The following is a 19,178-nucleotide window of genomic DNA, read 5'->3' as shown; positions in this document are numbered from 1 at the left end:
ACACTGACAAAACAGGATAAGGATAAGGTTCAGCATGAAACAAGATGTAAGTTAGTAGCAGAGTGCAGTAGATGATATTTAAAAACGTGACATTTTGGATGGAATGGAGACAGTAATAGACATGTCAAAGATAAGAAAAATGGAAATTACAATATTAGAACAGAAATGCAAGAAGTAGAGAGTTGTGAAGGGTATGTGGGGAAATGTTCTTACAGAACATATTAAAGGTGAGAAAAATAATGCTAACAAAAGTAAATAACAAATGAAAAACAGTTCTAATTTTGTTACTTTCTGGGCATGTCCATGCAAGGAAAAGATTATAACAAATGTTAATCAGGAGAGACAAAAATAGTGCTGAGCTTATAAGTTAATATCTCTTAAGTTTAATTTGCAGGTAAAAGTTCCCTAACAGTGCATGACATGATTTTCTAGTAATTACATGAGTTAAGCCTGTAAGATTCTGTTCACATTTCATACTACTCAAGTTGAACCCAAAAGACCATGCAACTGTTATAATATACCGTATTCTTATCACGGCGTAGTCCATCCTTTGTCACTTCAGCCATTGACAGATCACTCTCTGTCTTATTAAGTCGAGACTCTACAACAGCTTTCTCATCCTGCAGAAGACGTATCCGAGCATTTGCTTGTTCGTTTTGTTCTATCTGTCTATTCAGTTGCTGTGTAAGGCTTGCCACTTTGTCTCGAAGTTCTTCCAGTTCCTGGAACAAAGATGTAGTGTGTACCAAAGAATTATGTATAAGAGGGGAGACACTGAAAGAGAGAGAGAGAGAGAGAGAGAGAGAGAGAGAGAGAGATCAAAATGAGAACTGTGATAATCAAATTTACAGAAGAGATCATATAAGTGGGGGTGGGAAGTGAGGGAAAGAAAAAGAAAAAGAAGAAAAAAACATATGTTCAGGTCTATGAGAAAAAAGTGAAATGTTCATGGCCTGACAGCAATTTTTGTTATTGTCAGTAATGCACTTATTTAATTTGTGAAATAGTGCTCCTTCAAGTCAATGGAATTTGTGCAATATTTTCCAGATGTGTAGAATTCATCTCTGAAAGGCAGTTCTGGTTGGTCCAAAAAATTCCCATTTGTTGTCATTAGTCACTCTTTCTACAAATTATCTGAATATCTAGATTCAGGTTCTGTTACCTACATGGCTAGCAGCAGTGTTTGTTAAAAAGCTGTGTGGCAAGTAATATTTTCCTATAAACACAAGATAGTATATATTGAAGAAAAAAAAAGTTTTGTTTTACAAAAAAAGAAAAAGATAAATAGCAGCAATATAATAAAATTGCAGATGCAGCAGAATTTTTCAAAGTAGTAGCTATCTTATTAATTTACTAATTAAACAATGGACATTCATTTACTGATGAAACAATGGAATGTATGAATATTATGAAAATGACAGTTGGCACTCACCATATACCCTGCAGGCCACAGTATGGTGCATTGTAAAGGGTACTTAGTACCATTACTAATCATTTCCTTCCTTGTTCCTATTACAAATAGAGCAAGGGAAAAATGAATGCCTATATGCCTCTGTATGACCCCTGATTTCATGGACCTTATGCCGAATGTACATTGCTCGCAATAGAGTAGCTCTGCAGTAAACTTCAAATGTCAATTTTCTAAATCTTCATAACAGTGTTTCACAAAATGAATGTTGTTTTCCATCTAGGGATTCCCATTTCAGTACACGAAGCATCTCAATAATACTCACATATTGATCAAACCTTTGGTAACAAATCTGGCAACTCGCCTCTGAATTGCTTCAATATCTTCCTTTAGTTTAACCTGATGGGGGTCCCAAACACTTGAGCTGTACTCAAGAACAGACTGCAATCATGTTTTGTGTGCCATCTCCTTTACAGATGAACCACCATTTTTCTAAGGAAGTCAACCATTCACCTTCCCTACTACCATCCTTACATGCTTTGTCAATTTCATATCACTCTGCAGTGTTACACATAGACACTTACATCATGTGACTGTATCAACCAGCAAGGTACTAAAGTGGTTTTCAAACGTTGCAGGATTGTTTTTCTTGCTCATCTGCATTAACTTACATTTTTCTACACTTACAAACAGAGGAAGTTGCGACTCATCACAACAATTAGAAATTTTGTCATCTTGCAACCTCCTAAGTCACCCAATGATGAGACCTTGCTATAATTGCAGAGTCATCAGTAAACAGGCGCTGATTGTCCATCAGACCATTGATGTATATAAAGAGTAAGAGCAGTCCTATTGCACTTCATTGGGGCACTCCCAACAATATCCTTGTGAACACTCACTGTTGAGGACAATGTACTGGGTTCTGTTACTTAAGAAGTCTTCAGCCACTCACATATATGGGAACCTATCCATATGCTCATACTTTCATAACCAGTTTGCAGTGAGGCATTGCGTCAATCACTTTCTGAAAATTTAGGAATGTGAAATCTGCCTGTTGCTCCTCATCCATGACTTGTAGGGTGTCATGCCAGAAAAGGGCAAGTAGATTTTCTCTCTTTATAAAATTGTGCTGATTTGTGGACAGGAGCTTTTCTGTCCCAAGGAAATCTCTTATATTCAATCTGAGACTAAGTTCAAGAATTCTGTGGAAAACTGTTGTTATGGATATTAGTCTGTAATTTTGTGAGTCCATTCTTTTACCCTTCTTCTGTATAGGAGTCACATGCATTTTTTTCCAATTGCTTGGGACTATGAAATGGCTGAGAGATTCATGATAAATGCAAGCTGAGTAATGGGCAAATTGACTGGACAGAAACATTCAACCCATTTAACAATTTTATGCATAGGACCAGAATTTTCTTGGTTCATGGCATGGCTTATGCAGGATGGCAGTAGTTGTCATATGCTTCGCACATAAATCTTTCTACAGATGAAAAAATTTCTACTTTGAGTACAACAGTTTGCTTCCTCAGCATTTTCTAAATTTCATTATTAAAACACAGTGGGCCTTTTATGCCCCATGCCCAGTCACTCATTGACCAGCCTGGTGTTGCAATGGAATACAGGAAAAGGAAAGCTGAAGTTATAAATGTCAAGTTTAAGAAATTATTCACATAGGGGAGATGACCTTGGAGATCTGCTCTTCAATTTTGTCTTATGGAACTAGACATATGAGTAAGTAAATAAATGAAAAAAATACAAACATACCATTATTTTACTGTCACACAGACTCCCATATGGAGAACTTGTAATAGGCACCCCTTATTTAGAGAAGCATATGAAAGGGTTGAAAACTCGAATCTAAGCCGCACTTTTTTTCCAGTTTTTGTGATCCAAAAAACCGCCTGAGGCTTAGAATCGAATGCAAAGTAAGCGGAAGTTCTGAAAAATGTTGGTAGGTGCCGCCACAACTAACTTCTGCCATCGAATATATGTACCGCTACACAGGCATGCTTTCCAGACACAAAGATAAATACTGGCCCCACAACCACTGCGTCAGTAAATAAATTAATAAAAAGGTGGAAGACAAGCTTTTTTCTCCGCCCTGAGTTTCGACCACTGCATTTTCATACATTATCCAACGAAGTAAATACAAATTCCGTATTGTTCATCTTCGAATGTAGCAGCGTTTCAATGTACTACAAAAATCCGATTGGCAAGACTGTTTGGGATGTTTGTCAATATGGCCAACTCTATGTTCTGAATTCTTTCCTACCTGTGAGAAGAGATGGTTGTTGATAGGAACTTTTATGAATTGTGAATCACATGCAGTATTCTCTTCACCATAAGAATAATATGAATATAAACATTTTACCATGTATGCTTTCATGTTTGGTGCTATCTCATTTAAATCCTGTTTGCCTAATAAACTATGAAACTAGAGTGAGACAACAGCAAACACGGAAGAATATACATAGCATGTCATGTTTATATTCGTATTATTCTTATGCCTAATAGTGATACAGTCAGAAATAAAGCATGGCAATTGACTAACTTTTTAAATCTAAGATGACTCTAATTTCTGTGCAGAATGTAATGTACTAAAGAGGCGTCTGCAAAGATTTTCAAACGGAGAAAATTTTTTGTTAAACTCTCATTCAGAACATTTTATATCATACGCAGTCTATTATTTGGTTCTTGTTGATCATTATCAAATAAAGCAGCAGTGTAAGTAACAACAAATAGCAGTCTCTTGCCATTGTTTCACTAATGAGACCATTCCTCTCTTTTTTTTATATTGTAAGCGGCGGTAGCGTGCACAAAATCAAGATATGCGGCGAGCAGCGACAGACCGTAAACAGTCATTATCAGAATGCAACAAACAATGCATGACACAGTACAGTACTACATTTTCAGCTCAGAGTGACGTAAACACCTATAACAAAGAGAACGACACTTATTAGATCAGAGAAAAATAAGCAATCAATTCAAACCAGACGAAGCACGTGAAAAAGGAAGGGTACCCGTATAAATATGGATGGAGCACCTGACATAACAATGGCTACTTGGTAAAGCTTAACTGTTAGGGTTACGACTCGAACCAAACTACTGTAGCTGTATCTTTGTCCATTCGACCTCAATTGTGTCTCATGTTAGAACGAACCAACTTTGTTTCGATTTGGAGGTGCGGCCTAAAACTTTTCTCTCCCCTTGAATTTTGAGTCTCAAATTTCAGGTGCGGCTTAGATTCGGGAAAATTTTTTTTTCCTTTATTTCGAGTCTCATGTTTCAGGTGTGGCTTAGATTCGAGTGCAGCTAATATTCGAGTAAATACGGTAAGTCATCAGGTCCACATGGAATCCAAATTCTGTTTTACAGAGAGTGCTCTATGGCAATGGTTCCTTACTTAGCTTGCATTTAACACAAATCCCTCTGCCAGTGTGAAGCCCCAATTGACTGGAAGAAAGACATCTGTGTAGAAGAAAGGTAAAAGAATGGACCTGCAAAATTACACACACACACTTACTCGGCACACACTTCTCCAGAGGAGACAGTCATTGTCTGTGTGGGATGCAAACAACAGCTTATTTTCTCTTTCTAGCATAAATACTCTCCTAGCCTTCTTGATGGATATACTAACCATTGTTGCTATGATGACACCATGATCTCTAATCCCTGTTGCTGTACTGACACCATCAATAAGGTCAGACCTGTTTGTAGCTATAAGGTAAAATAATTTTTGAGGACATTTCTCTTGGAGAAGAGCGTTTTTTAAATTTTTTATCACTTTAAAATGAACATAAACAGTCTTACCTACAAGAAACTTTTTGTTTTTGAGGTTACTGGTTTCAGTTTGTTTTAGACCATCTTCAGACCTAAGTGTTCATGGAGTAAAACTAATAACCTCAAAAACGAAAAGTTTCTTGCGGTGAGGACTGTTTATGTTCATTTTAGAGGTCTAAAAGATTTCCACTGGATGTCGGCTGTTGTACTAGCTGCTCAAAACAGTTTTGGAAAGAAGGTTCAAAAATACTTCACAAGACTGCCTGTCAGTACCACCTGCAATCAATCCAAAGATGTCACCAGTCTATAATCTGTAGCTTAAAGTAGCCTCCAATAACACTGCATGATCTGAGCATTTTCACACTACTAAGCATGACTTCCTTCGAATGATTCCAAAACTGACATGGCAGAGTTGAGTGGCCAGTAAACACATCCAATAATTAAGTTGAATTCACCTAGACTTATTAAAAGTGTCCAGGTAACTTCAGTTAGACTCAATTTTGACCTCGATAGATGCAATATTTTTTTCAGCTGCAGTGAAGACTTCTCCCTCTATGGTGTCTAATCTCTCTTTTCAACACATATTCCATGCCCTGCTGAATATTTCAGAGCTTTCTACTTCAGGTTTTAGCCAGCAGGACAGTAAGTTCAGGAACTTTTGTTACAAATACTTCATTTGACAGAATGGTTAGAGAAAATCATAGGTTCACCATAACTGCTTTGTCTATGGAAATTCCGGAAGTTTCAAGATCTGTCATACACTCTATCATTACTGAAAATTTAGGCTACAAAAAACTTTGTGCTCATTGGGTTCCAAAAATGTTGACAGACGCCCAGAAAAGTCACCAAATGGCGACAGCTTTGAATTTCCTTGACCGTTATGACGATGAAGGAGAGAACTTTTTGAAATAAATTTTTACTGGAGATGAAACTGGATCCAATGTGACACAGGGGAAACAAAATGACAATCACAACAATGGATGCATCAAAATTCACCAAACAAACCAAAAAAATTCAAACAAACATTCAACAACAAAAAGGTTATGGCTACTGTGTTTTGGGACCAAAAAGGAATGTTGCTTGTAGAGTTTATGCAGCCCAAAACTACTATCAATGCAGCTGCTCATTGTGAAATTTTACGATGTTTGCAGAGAACCATTAAAAACAAATGAAGAGGAATGCTGACTTCTACAATTGTGTTGATCCGTGACAATGCTCATCCACACACTACTGGCACAACCCAATGGTTCCTTGAACAACTGCAATGGGACATTTTCGATCATCTGCCGTACAGTCCTGCAAAGGCAGTTGCAAAGGGTGGGCTTACTGGTAGTTGGGAGCTCCAACGTCAGGCGCGTAATGGGGCCCCTTAGGGAAATGGCAGCAAGAGAGGGGAAGAAAACCAATGTGCACTCCGTGTGCATACCGGGGGGAGTCATTCCAGATGTGGAAAGGGTCCTTCCGGATGCCATGAAGGGTACAGGGTGCACCCATCTGCAGGTGGTCGCTCATGTCGGCACCAATGATGTGTGTCGCTATGGATCGGAGGAAATCCTCTCTGGCTTCCGGCGGCTATCTGATTTGGTGAAGACTGCCAGTCTCGCTAGCGGGATGAAAGCAGAGCTCACCATCTGCAGCATCGTCGACAGGACTGACTGCGGACCTTTGGTACAGAGCCGAGTGGAGGGTCTGAATCAGAGGCTGAGACGGTTCTGCGACCATGTGGGCTGCAGATTCCTCGACTTGCGCCATAGGGTGGTGGGGTTTCGGGTTCCGCTGGATAGGTCAGGAGTCCACTACACGCAACAAGTGGCTACACGGGTAGCAGGGGTTGTGTGGCGTGGGCTGGGCGGTTTTTTAGGTTAGATGGGCTTGGGCAAGTACAGAAAGGGCAACAGCCTCAACGGGTGCGGGGCAAAGTCAGGACATGCGGGGACCAAGCAGCAATCGGTATTGTAATTGTCAACTGTCGAAGCTGCGTTGGTAAAGTACCGGAACTTCAAGCGCTGATAGAAAGCACCGAAGCTGAAATCGTTATAGGTACAGAAAGTTGGCTTAAGCCAGAGATAAATTCTGCCGAAATTTTTACAAAGGTACAGACGGTGTTTAGAAAGGATAGATTGCATGCAACCGGTGGTGGAGTGTTCGTCGCTGTTAGTAGTAGTTTATCCTGTAGTGAAGTAGAAGTGGATAGTTCCTGTGAATTATTATGGGTGGAGGTTACACTAAACAACCGAAATAGGTTAATAATTGGCTCCTTTTACCGACCTCCCGACTCAGCAGCATTAGTGGCAGAACAACTGAGAGAAAATTTGGAATACATTTCACATAAATTTTCTCAGCATGTTATAGTCTTAGGTGGAGATTTCAATTTACCAGATATAGACTGGGACACTCAGATGTTTAGGACGGGTGGTAGGGACAGAGCATCGAGTGACATTATACTGAGTGCACTATCCGAAAATTACCTCGAGCAATTAAACAGAGAACCGACTTGTGGAGATAACACCTTGGACCTACTGATAACAAACAGACCCGAACTTTTCGACTCTGTATGTACAGAACAGGGAATCAGTGATCATAAGGCCGTTGCAGCATCCCTGAATATGGAAGTTAATAGGAATATAAAAAAAGGGAGGAAGGTTTATCTGTTTAGCAAGAGTAATAGAAGGCAGATTTCAGACTACCTAACAGATCAAAACGAAAATTTCCGTTCCGACACTGACAATGTTGAGTGTTTATGGAAAAAGTTCAAGGCAATCGTAAAATGCGTTTTAGACAGGTACGTGCCGAGTAAAACTGTGAGGGACGGGAAAAACCCACCGTGGTACAACAACAAAGTTAGGAAACTACTGCGAAAGCAAAGAGAGCTCCACTCCAAGTTTAAACGCAGCCAAAACCTCTTAGACAAACAGAAGCTAAACGATGTCAAAGTTAGCGTAAGGAGGGCTATGCGTGAAGCGTTCATTGAATTCGAAAGTAAAATTCTATGTACCGACTTGACAGAAAATCCTAGGAAGTTCTGGTCTTACGTTAAATCAGTAAGTGGCTCGAAACAGCATATGCAGACACTACAGGATGATGATGGCATTGAAACAGAGGATGACACGCGTAAAGCTGAAATACTAAACACCTTTTTCCAAAGCTGTTTCACAGAGGAAGACCGCACTGCAGTTCCTTCTCTAAATCCTCGCACAAACGAAAAAATGGCTGACATCTAAATAAGTGTCCAAGGAATAGAAAAGCAACTGGAATCACTCAATAGAGGAAAGTCCACTGGACCTGACGGGATACCAATTCGATTCTACACAGAGTACGCGAAAGAACTTGCCCCCCTTCTAACAGCCGTGTACCGCAAGTCTCTAGAGGAACGGAGGGTTCCAAATGATTGGAAAAGAGCACAGATAGTCCCAGTCTTCAAGAAGGGTCGTCGAGCAGATGCATAAAACTATAGACCTATATCTCTTACGTCGATCTCTTGTAGAATTTTAGAACATGTTTTTTGCTCACGTATCATGTCATTTCTGGAAACCCAGAATCTACTATGTAGGAATCAACATGGATTCCGGAAACGGCGATCGTGTGAGACCCAACTCGCCTTATTTGTTCATGAGACCCAGAAAATATTAGATACAGGCTCCCAGGTAGATGCTATTTTTCTTGACTTCCGGAAGGCGTTCGATACAGTTCCGCACTGTCGCCTGATAAACAAAGTAAGAGCCTACGGAATATCAGACCAGCTGTGTGGCTGGATTGAAGAGTTTTTAGCAAACAGAACACAGCATGTTGTTATCAATGGAGAGACGTCTACAGACGTTAAAGTAACCTCTGCCGTGCCACAACGGAGTGTTATGGGACCATTGCTTTTCACAATATATATAAATGACTTAGTAGATAGTGTCGGAAGTTCCATGCAGCTTTTCGCGGATGATGCTGTAGTATACAGAGAAGTTGCAGCATTAGAAAATTGTAGCGAAATGCAGGAAGATCTGCAGCGGATAGGCACTTGGTGCAGGGAGTGGCAACTGACCCTTAACATAGACAAATGTAATGTATTGCGAATACATAGAAAGAAGGATCCTTTATTGTATGATTATATGATAGCGGAACAAACACTGGTAGCAGTTACTTCTGTAAAATATCTGGGAGTATGCGTGCGGAACGATTTGAAGTGGAATGATCATATAAAATTAATTGTTGGTAAGGCGGGTACCAGGTTGAGATTCATTGGGAGAGTGCTTAGAAAATGTAGTCCATCAACAAAGGAGGTGGCTTACAAAACACTCGTTCGACCTATACTTGAGTATTGCTCATCAGTGTGGGATCCGCACCAGGTCGGGTTGACGGAAGAGATTGAGAAGATCCAAAGAAGAGCGGCGCGTTTCGTTACCGGGTTATTTGGTAACCGTGATAGCGTTACGGAGATGTTTAATAAACTCAAGTGGCAGACTCTGCAAGAGAGGTGCTCTGCATCGCGGTGTAACTTGCTCGCCAGGTTTCGAGAGGGTGCGTTTCTGGATGAGGTATCGAATATATTGCTTCCCCCTACTTATACCTCCCGAGGAGATCACGAATGGAAAATTAGAGAGATTAGAGCGCGCACGGAGGCTTTCAGACAGTCGTTCTTCCCGCGAACCATACGCGACTGGAACAGGAAAGGGAGGTAATGACAGTGGCACGTAAAGTGCCCTCCGCCACACACCGTTGGGTGGCTTGCGGAGTATCAATGTAGATGTAGATGTAGACCTGGCACCCAGTGACTTTCACCTTTTCCCTGAACTGAAGACGTGGCTAGCAGGGCAGCACTTTCAAACCAATGAAGATCTTCAAAACAACGTCAATGCTCATTTGAAATCATTGGCGGTAACATTTTTTTAAGATGGTATTGCAAAGCTTGTCCACAGGTACAATAAATGTCTCAATCTTTTGGGTGATTATGTTGAAAAGTAGCCATAAGTGTACAAAACTTTTGGTTATAAAATAATTGTTTTCTATGAAGTTGTCTTTTATTTACAGCCTATTGGAGGTTGGGGGGAAAAAAGAAAAGAAAAATAAAGAAAAAAGAAAAAAACGTCCTCATATAATTGCTCAGTAGGGAACTAAGGTATCTGCATTCTCTGAAAGGAACCTGACTGGTAAACAATCAGGACTGGGAACCTTGTCTTTCTTAAGTGTTTTAAGCTGCTTCACTACACCAAGGATATTTACTTATAAGTTGCTCATGCTGGTGGTTGTTCTTGATTCAAATTCTGGGATACTTACTTCGCCATCTTTTGTGAAGGAATTTCAGAAAACTGTATTTAGTAACTTGTCTTTCATGGTGCTGTCATCAATACTGTGCAGTGAAGGTAATGACTGTGTCTTGCCACAGGTGTACTTTACATATAACCACAACCTCTTCATATTCTCTGCCAGATCTTGAGGTAGAGTTTTGTTGTGGAAACTGTTAGAAACACCTTGCATTAAAGTTTGAACAAAATTTCAAACTTCTGTAAAACTTCACCAGTTTTGGGGATTTTGCATTCTTTTGCTTACATAGTGAGACTGGAAGGAGTGGAGACTGTCTCTTACGAATCTGTCCAGTGAATGTGCATTTTTGTCAGTATTTTTCAATTGATGTATTTTGTGTTTATTTTTGGTGGGTTAGGACGTTATGGTGTTCAGTCTAGCAACAATAACCTTGTGGTCACTAATCCCTGTATCTGTCATGATACTCCTTATTTGGTCAGGATTATTTGTTACTAAGAGGTCAAGTATGTTTCTGAACCATTTACACTTTGAGTGGGCTCCTGAATTATCTGTTCAAAACAATTTTCTCAGAAGGCATTCTGTACAATTTTGGATAACATTTTCTGCCTACCACTAACTTTAAACATGTATTTTTGCCAATATATCGAGAGTAGATTGAAGTCACCACCAATTATAATTTTATGAGTGGGGTACTTATTTGAAATGACACTCAAGTTTTCTTTGAGTTGTTCAGCAACTGTATCATTTGAGTCTGAGGTAAGTAAAAGGAATCAGTTATCAATTTATTCTGGGTGTCAAGTATAACCTCCACCCATACTAACATGCAGGAACTATCTACTTCAATTTCACAACAAGTTAAACTACTCATGATAGCCATAAACACTCCACTAGCAACTGTATTTGTTGTGTTCTTTCTGAACACAGTTAGATCGTTTGTAAAAAAAATTGTGTGAACTAATAGTGGCTTTAGCAAGCTTTCCATACCTATAACGATTTGAGATTCAGTGCTTTCTATTAGCGCTTGGAGCTCTGGTTCTTTTCAAACACAGCTATGACAGTTTACTACAATATTGATTGTTCTTATGTCTATCCTCTTCCTTTGTTTGCCCTGCACCCTTTGAAACTGAAGCCCTTTCTGCATCTTCCCAAGACCCACTAACCTAAAAAGCTACCCAGTTTCCTCCACCTGGCCCCACTTCCTGTGTAGCCACTTACTGCGTGTAGTGGATACACAAACTATTTAGCAGAACCCAGAAACCCATCATCCTATGGCACAAGTTGAAGAATCTTCAACCTATATGGTTGCAGAACCATCTGAGACTGATTCAAACCCTCCACTTCGCTCTGTACCAAAGGACCACAGCTGGTTCTGTCAATGAGACAACAGATGGTGAGCCCCATTTTCATCTTGCAAGCAGGACTGGCAGTCTTTACTACTTCGGCTAGCTGCCCAACACCAGAGGAAATCTCTTTTGGTCCAAAGTGATGCACATAGTTAGTACCAACATGAGCCACCACCTGCAGTTGAATGCACCCTGTGCTCTGCGTGGCATCAGGAAGCACCTGTTCCTCCTGGTACGCATGTAGAGTGCACATTGGATTCCTTCCCCTCCTTCACAGTCATATCCCTGATGGTCACCATTATGTGCCTAACATTGGAGCTCCCAACTGCCAGTAATCCCAACTCTGTGAATGCCCAGACTTTGCAGGTTGAGAGGATTCCTCTGGAACAAGGCGAGTGACTTCATCTGCCTCAAGGATTTCATCACCACAGATAGTGCCTGAAACCTTTTTGTCAGACCAAAGAGGCCCTCTGATTGGCCCCTCAGAAAGTCTTTGGCTGCTGGCCACACCTCGGAATTACCTCCCACTCAACCAAGGGTGAGGGATTAAAAACTCAGTGCTGCCAGTGTCTGAGGTAGCCGCAGTAGTGAACTAATCAGGGAACACTTGAGTAATGCTGGATGTCCCTCAAATTGTCCCATCTTGCCCCCCACAGTGATGCCCATTGGTAACAGCCTCAAGCTGTGGGATGGAAGCCAAGGCTGCTTGGATCACCAACTCAGTTCGCATCTGAACACTGCAATCACAGATCCTATCCACACTAAAGACAGCCTGACAAGTACACAGACACACACACAATATAGAAGTTCAAGCTACAGAAAAATGACTAATTACAAAGTAAGTCACTTTTTATGAGAAGCTCTGTCAACTCATGGTACTTGTAGACATAATTTGCAAATGAATGGTGTATTTGCCTTTACCTGCAGCAGGAACACAGGTCCTCTTTCGCTGATGGTCTAGCCAACACTGACCTGATCTAACCAAAACACATAAACAAAAACCTGTATGATATGAGGTTCGACACAAGCACTAACACAGTCTCCACCAGCCAATCATACAAGTTGAAGGTGGCCTCAGAAACCAAGCAACAGATGTTGTTGGTGGCAATGTAAGCACCTTGGAGATGACTACACCTTGCATGCTTGATAGCTGCATGCATGGCCTTCTTCACAACTCATACGAGAACCCCTGACAAACATACTGAGCACACACTGGGTTTCTTTCAGATCCTGGACACCATTTTTCTAAGGGGCTTCGCAACATGCCTAACATTGGAGCTTCTGGTAACTAGCAACCCCATCTCCCTTTCTGTGCCTGCTCAGACTCTGTTGAAGGAGTGGCACTCAAAAGGTGAATGAGTGAGGTCATCTGACATTGAATCTCCACTTCAAGTGACATTTACACATTACTACACCCCACTCAACCTGCAGTGAGGGTGATCCCCCAGGCCCAGTATACTGCAAGGTGCCTCAGCAGCAGAGCCCAAGGCAAAACAAGTGACACCTGAGGTGTCTTATCAATGCATCAGATGCCCCACTGCTTCTACAGACCAAGGCATCAGCCTGAAGATGTATGTTGCATAAATGCTCTATGAGATGTTGCGATCATTTAGTTGCACTATAATAACACTATTTGTCTTGACAACAGTATTTCATTGACTTTATTACACCTTACATGTTTTGGTGTTATACCATTTTCAAATATATCACAATGTTTTATGGTTAAGAGATTCTGTGTAGATATATTGGACAGATTTCTTCTTTGTTTTGTTAGCCACAAAATAATGTGTTATATTTTTGGGTCGCTTGAAAATGGTGTAATGCCAAAACATGTAAGGCGTAATAAAGTCAATAAAATATTGTGGTCAAGTGAAATAGTGTTATTATATCCTGAGTATGGGCTGACCGTGGCCATAAACATCTTCAGCTGTTCGCGAACTGGAGGAAGCTCCTCCTGCGCATGCACCTATTTGTACTCTGTACTGCTATTACTAACTTAAGAATTAACTGTGGTGTCACTGCCAGGCACCACACTTGCTAGGTGGTACCTTTTAAATCGGCAGCGGTCCGCTAGTATACGACGGACCCGCGTGTCGCCACTGTCAGTGATGGCAGACCGAGCGCCGCCACACGGCAGGTCTAGTGAGACGTACTAGCACTCGCCCCAGTTGTACAGCCGACTTTGCTAGAGATAGAACTGACAAATAGCGCTCTCATTTGCCGAGACGATAGTTAGCATAGCCTTCAGCTACGTCAATTGCTACGACCTAGCAAGGCGCCATTACCAGTTTATATTGAGATATTAGTCCGCCCCAGTAGCCGAGTGGTCAGCGTGACGGATTGCCGTCCTCTGGGCCCGGGTTCGATTCCTGGCTGGGTCGGAGATTTTCTCCGCTCAGGGACTGGGTGTTGTGTTGTGTTCATCATCATTTCATCCCCATCCGGCGTGCGGGTCGCCCAATGTGGCGCCGAATGTAATAAGACCTGCGATATGGCGGCCGGACCTGCCCCGCGAGGGGCCTCCCGGCCAATGACGCCAAACGCTCATTTCCATTCCATTGAGATATTAAAGCCTGTACCGTCAGACCAATGTACATCAATTATGGAATAAAGTTAAGTATTACTTCAACTACGTACTTTATTTGCTACTATAATTTCCGTTAACTGTTCCAGACCTCACGCCATCCTGCGAGAGCTTATAGCGTGCATTTCAGCTTCCTCCAAACTCCGTGAATTGGCTCCTGCCAATTCACAACATTAACCATAAAAGCATGTAGAGAAAACTAAATATGTAACTTGCTACCCTTCTGATGTGTCAGCAATGGAGACTGATGCCTTACTGAGCTGTGTAGCTGGCTTTTCAAAAGAAATTACAACTGTGCTACAGATTGTGTGAATCTACAGTTTACAGTTACTAAACTGTGAGATAACACTTCTTAAACACAAAAACCTTAACAGAATTTAAGAATTAAACAAAGAAAAAACCCACAGAAAACTAAATACATAACTTGCTGCTCTGCTGGCGACAGGCAGCAGCTGCAACCTGACTAGGCTGAGAGGAATGGGCAGAGGCCGCTCAAAAGAAACAAATGACAACTTTGCTACGATTACATGAACCTGCACTTTACAGTTATTAAAACATGAGGGTATACCTGTTAAATACTAAAATACGCAAGTAATTTAAAAATTAAACTAAGAAAAAATACAGATAAAGCTAAACATGTAACATGCTGCTCTGCAGGAGCATTGCAGATGGCAGCTGGAACCTGAAAGTTCTATGGAACATGGTGGATGAATGAATGATTGAATGAATGCCCATCACTTCCAGCTACAAATATCTTTGGATGTGAGAAAACACGGAAGCAATGGGGTGCCAAATCTGAAGAACAGTGTGATTATTCATATTTCTACATCTGCATTATACTCCACAAAATATCCTACAGCATGCACGTGAAGGGTACTACGAAGTTATAAAAATTACTTAGTTCAACTTGGTTATTGCTAGAGTTACTGATCACCACCTAAGAATTTTGAACTTTTCTTAAGTAAATTGGAAACATTGCTAAATAAAGTAAATAAAATGAGAATTGACTTGGGGAGACTTCAACATTGGTTTTCTTAACAAAAAGTAGAAATAGAGAGGCCCTTTTGATCCTTGCTGCATCCTACAATTTAAATGCAAAAGTAAATAATGTTTACTGGGTAACAGATACTTGCAAAACAGCTCCACATCATTTTTTAGTCAAGAAAAGTTTATACAGCACTTCACTAAAAATTTTCAACACAGGCCTTAGCGACCATCTAGCTCAAATACTAACGCTGATAGTAAATGGCAGTTTCAGGAACAACATATCTTTAAAAAACACATGTAGATGCTACAGTCAGGATAACCTAAACCACTTCAACAGCTTACCAAACAAAGAAAAATAGTCACACATTTATAAAATTAATGATCTTAATGAAAAATTTAACACCTTCATTGATTTAAAAAAAAAAAAAGAAAGAAACAGTCACTTTAGCTTGCAAATGGTGCATTTGCACTAGACTGATTTTTTTTTTTTTTTGTTAAATTATGATAGAAGATCACTTTTGTTCCAGTATTGACTTAAAAATTATAGTAACCTAGCATTTTCAACACAGATTACTGTAACCACAAAGGACAATTCTAGAACAAACTGTTGGATCACAAAGAGAATAAGGGTTTCAAGCAAGAAGAAGGGACTGCTACATAAAATATGTAACTCAAATAATTCCTCACCTCAATTACATGAAAATTATGAAAAACATTTCAAAATACTGAGAAAAGTAATAAGAGTAGCAAAAACAATGCATAATGATGAATACATATGCAATCCAACAAACAAAGTTAAGGCCATGTGGAGTGTTATAAAAAAAGACACTGGTGAAAACACAGTATCATGTAAAAATATAACGCTATCACAAGAAAATAAAAAATTTAACAAATCCCTTAGAAGTTGCCAACACATTTAACAATTTTTTCACAGGTGTTGCAGATAATATGATAAAAATAAAATATAAATGAGAGTACCTAATACGACAACAGAAAGTCCTGGATGGAATAACAGTGCTATGGAAAGAACAGAGTGTTACTCACCACATACAAGGGGCATTGAGTCAGAGACAGGTGTAATGAAAAAAACATATACTAGAAATATTTAAACTTTCAGACAAAGTCCTCATTCTTCCTACCAATAATTATTTCTTCAAATTTATCACACTACCTCTCTTCACCCCTACATATTTTCGTGTGTCTTTCCATACCTTTCCGCATTACACATACTTTGTCGTAACTGTACCTAACAATGCCTCTTCTGCTGTTAAAGTCTTTCTATTAACTTTTTTCTCTTTTCACATCAATTTTACTTTGTTTTCATTTTTCACTGTAGGCCCTACTTACACAGGTTTCATCTTTTTCACTATACTTCATCTATTTCATCCTTTTGGGATTTTCCCACATATTTTTACACAATTTTACATTTTTCATGTTTCACAATGGTTCCTTACTTCTTCCATCTATGCCAGTACAGAAAAGTTTTCCTAACCCTAGCCAGAACCCAGTCTCACATACAGTTCCTGCACTGTTGCCTAGCTCTTTGAACAACCCCCCCCCCCCCCCCCCCCCACCTGACTGTCAAATTACCCATCTACAGCTGCTGCCCCTCCTTCCACAATGAGCTCTATCTGTTCAAATTTCATTATTCCACAACCCTCACCAACCCAGACCTACAAAACCATATCTACCATGTCCAAACCACCTTGCACTTCCTCCTCTACATCTGTGAAATTTTCCTGCTCTGCAACGCTAAATTCTTGCATACCATCTCCCACAGTGAAACCCTTGCCCTCCAGGAACTAGTGCAGCATGCACAACACTACCTCAAAAAACTGGTCCAATCTATTCATCTTATAGTCCTGGCTTGCCTTGGACTAGCACTATCCAGTACCACTACAAGAGCCTCCATCAAATCTCTCCCACATCCCCTTATAGCCACAAAACCCTGCCTTATATATTTGATACATTTACCACACCCTCATAAAATCCCTCCCACCATCCGACATACTCATAGCCGTAGCATAACCACAAAATAGTAATGAAATGTGATAGGAATTTTATATTTTCTATATACATATATGATTTTTCAGACTAAGTAAGCAGTGGTCTGTGTTTGTTTGCTGATGATGCTGTGGCGTATGGGAAGGTTTCACAGATGAGTGACTGTAGAAGGATACAAGATGACTTCAACAAAATTTCTAGTTGATGTGATTAATGTGTATCACTGGAGGGAAGGCAGCATCCTTTTTGAGGAGCATGATTGAGGAAATTTAGAGAGCTGACATTTGAGGCTGACTGCAGAATAATTCTACTGACAACACTGTACATTTCATGTAAGGGCCATGAAGACAATCTTAGATTAGAGAGATTAGGGCTCATATGGAAGAATATAGACATTTGTTTTTACTTCACTCTATTTGCCAGTTGAACAGAAAAGGTACAGGTGGCCTGTGGAGTAGCTATTTAAACGTAGATATGGAACCTGTCCTCCAAATACCTTAGTCCTGCAGAAGTATCAGTCCTTTCCAGAGGCCTTATCTTCCACACCTCTCCCAAACACCAGAATATACCAAGGCTCTCACTGACACCTTCACAGATCAAAATTACCTTTCCAACATTGTCCAGAAATAGGTCTCCCAGGCCTTGTCTCACCAGTCACCTGCTATCTCCTACAAACCCCCATTGCTGGCACAAAGGAGCCCTCCTCTCAAGACTCAATACCACGCAGAACTGTAGCAACTGAATCACACTCTTTGCCTGGGTTTTAAGTATTTTTCATCCTTTCCTGAAATGAGAAATATCTGCCCACCCCTATTCCACACCTGTTGAAGGCACCTTGCGTCATGATTAATATCCCTGCAATGGACACAGATGCAAGAACTGTCCCATATACCCTCCCACTATCGCTTGCTCCAGTCCTGTCACTGACATCTCCTGCCATATCAAAGACAGTGCTACCTCTGAAAGCAGCCATGTGATATATTAACCAATATGTTGCATACTATATGGGCATGACTACAAACAAGGTGTCTGTCCACATGAATGTCTACCACCAAAATGTAGCTGAGAGACAGCTGGTTCACCCAGATGCTGAAAATGCCGCCCAACATGATGTGCTTCACATTAATGACTGCTTCAAGCCTGTGGCATCTGGATTCTTCCCACCAACTCCAGATTTTCTGTATTTTGGAGGTGAGAACTCTCCCTAAAACACATCCTCAACCTGCCCTCCTCCTGTCTAACCCCTTCCCTGCTCCTACTACAGCACAGCCCACCTATCCCTCAACCCCATCCCCCCCTATCCCCCTCTCATTGCTTGCCTCCTCCTTATCCCCACCGCCAAGCCCAGCAGATTGCTCTCATGTCAGACACAGTCACAGTTGGGCCTTTGCACATGGATACAGTAGCCATGTGTGTGTGAAATATTGTTGTCTGAATGTGTGGGACTTTTACTTCTGAGGAAGGACTTTGTCTGAAAGCTTAAATATTTCTAGTATTCTTTTTCACTGTGCCTGTCTGTGACTCAACACTTCCTTTATGTGGTGAGTATCAATCTACCATTTCCATATTGTTGTGAATACTTAATTCAATAAACATAAAATAAGCAATGTACAGCAGCACTGTCACACAAGATGAAGCAACAAAAGTGATAAAATGACTGAAAACCTACAACTTCTCAAAGAAGAGTGCTCTAAACCAAGTTTAACTACTGTTCTCTTTGAGCAGGCACTTTTCCTGCAGTATAGAAAACATCTAGGGTAATTCCAACACATAAACAGAGGTGAGAGAGATAATGTAAATAATGACAGGCTCATCAATA

General features: G+C 40.5%; 1 protein-coding gene across 1 annotated transcript in view; it reads right to left on the bottom strand.

Annotated features, from left to right (window-relative positions):
- Window positions 1-19,178, bottom strand: part of LOC124619654 (coiled-coil domain-containing protein 170) — a 451,315-nt gene that overhangs the window by 107,531 nt on the left and 324,606 nt on the right. Inside the window, exon 9 of the mRNA XM_047146186.1 lies at window positions 522-722. Within this exon, the coding sequence (XP_047002142.1) occupies window positions 522-722 (201 nt within the window). The remainder of the gene's footprint in view (window positions 1-521; window positions 723-19,178) is intronic.

Source organism: Schistocerca americana, chromosome 6 (assembly GCF_021461395.2).
Source record: "Schistocerca americana isolate TAMUIC-IGC-003095 chromosome 6, iqSchAmer2.1, whole genome shotgun sequence".
Lineage (NCBI taxonomy): Eukaryota > Metazoa > Arthropoda > Insecta > Orthoptera > Acrididae > Schistocerca > Schistocerca americana.
The sequence above is the reverse complement of the archived record's forward strand: the minus strand, read 5'-3'. Positions and strand labels throughout refer to the sequence as shown.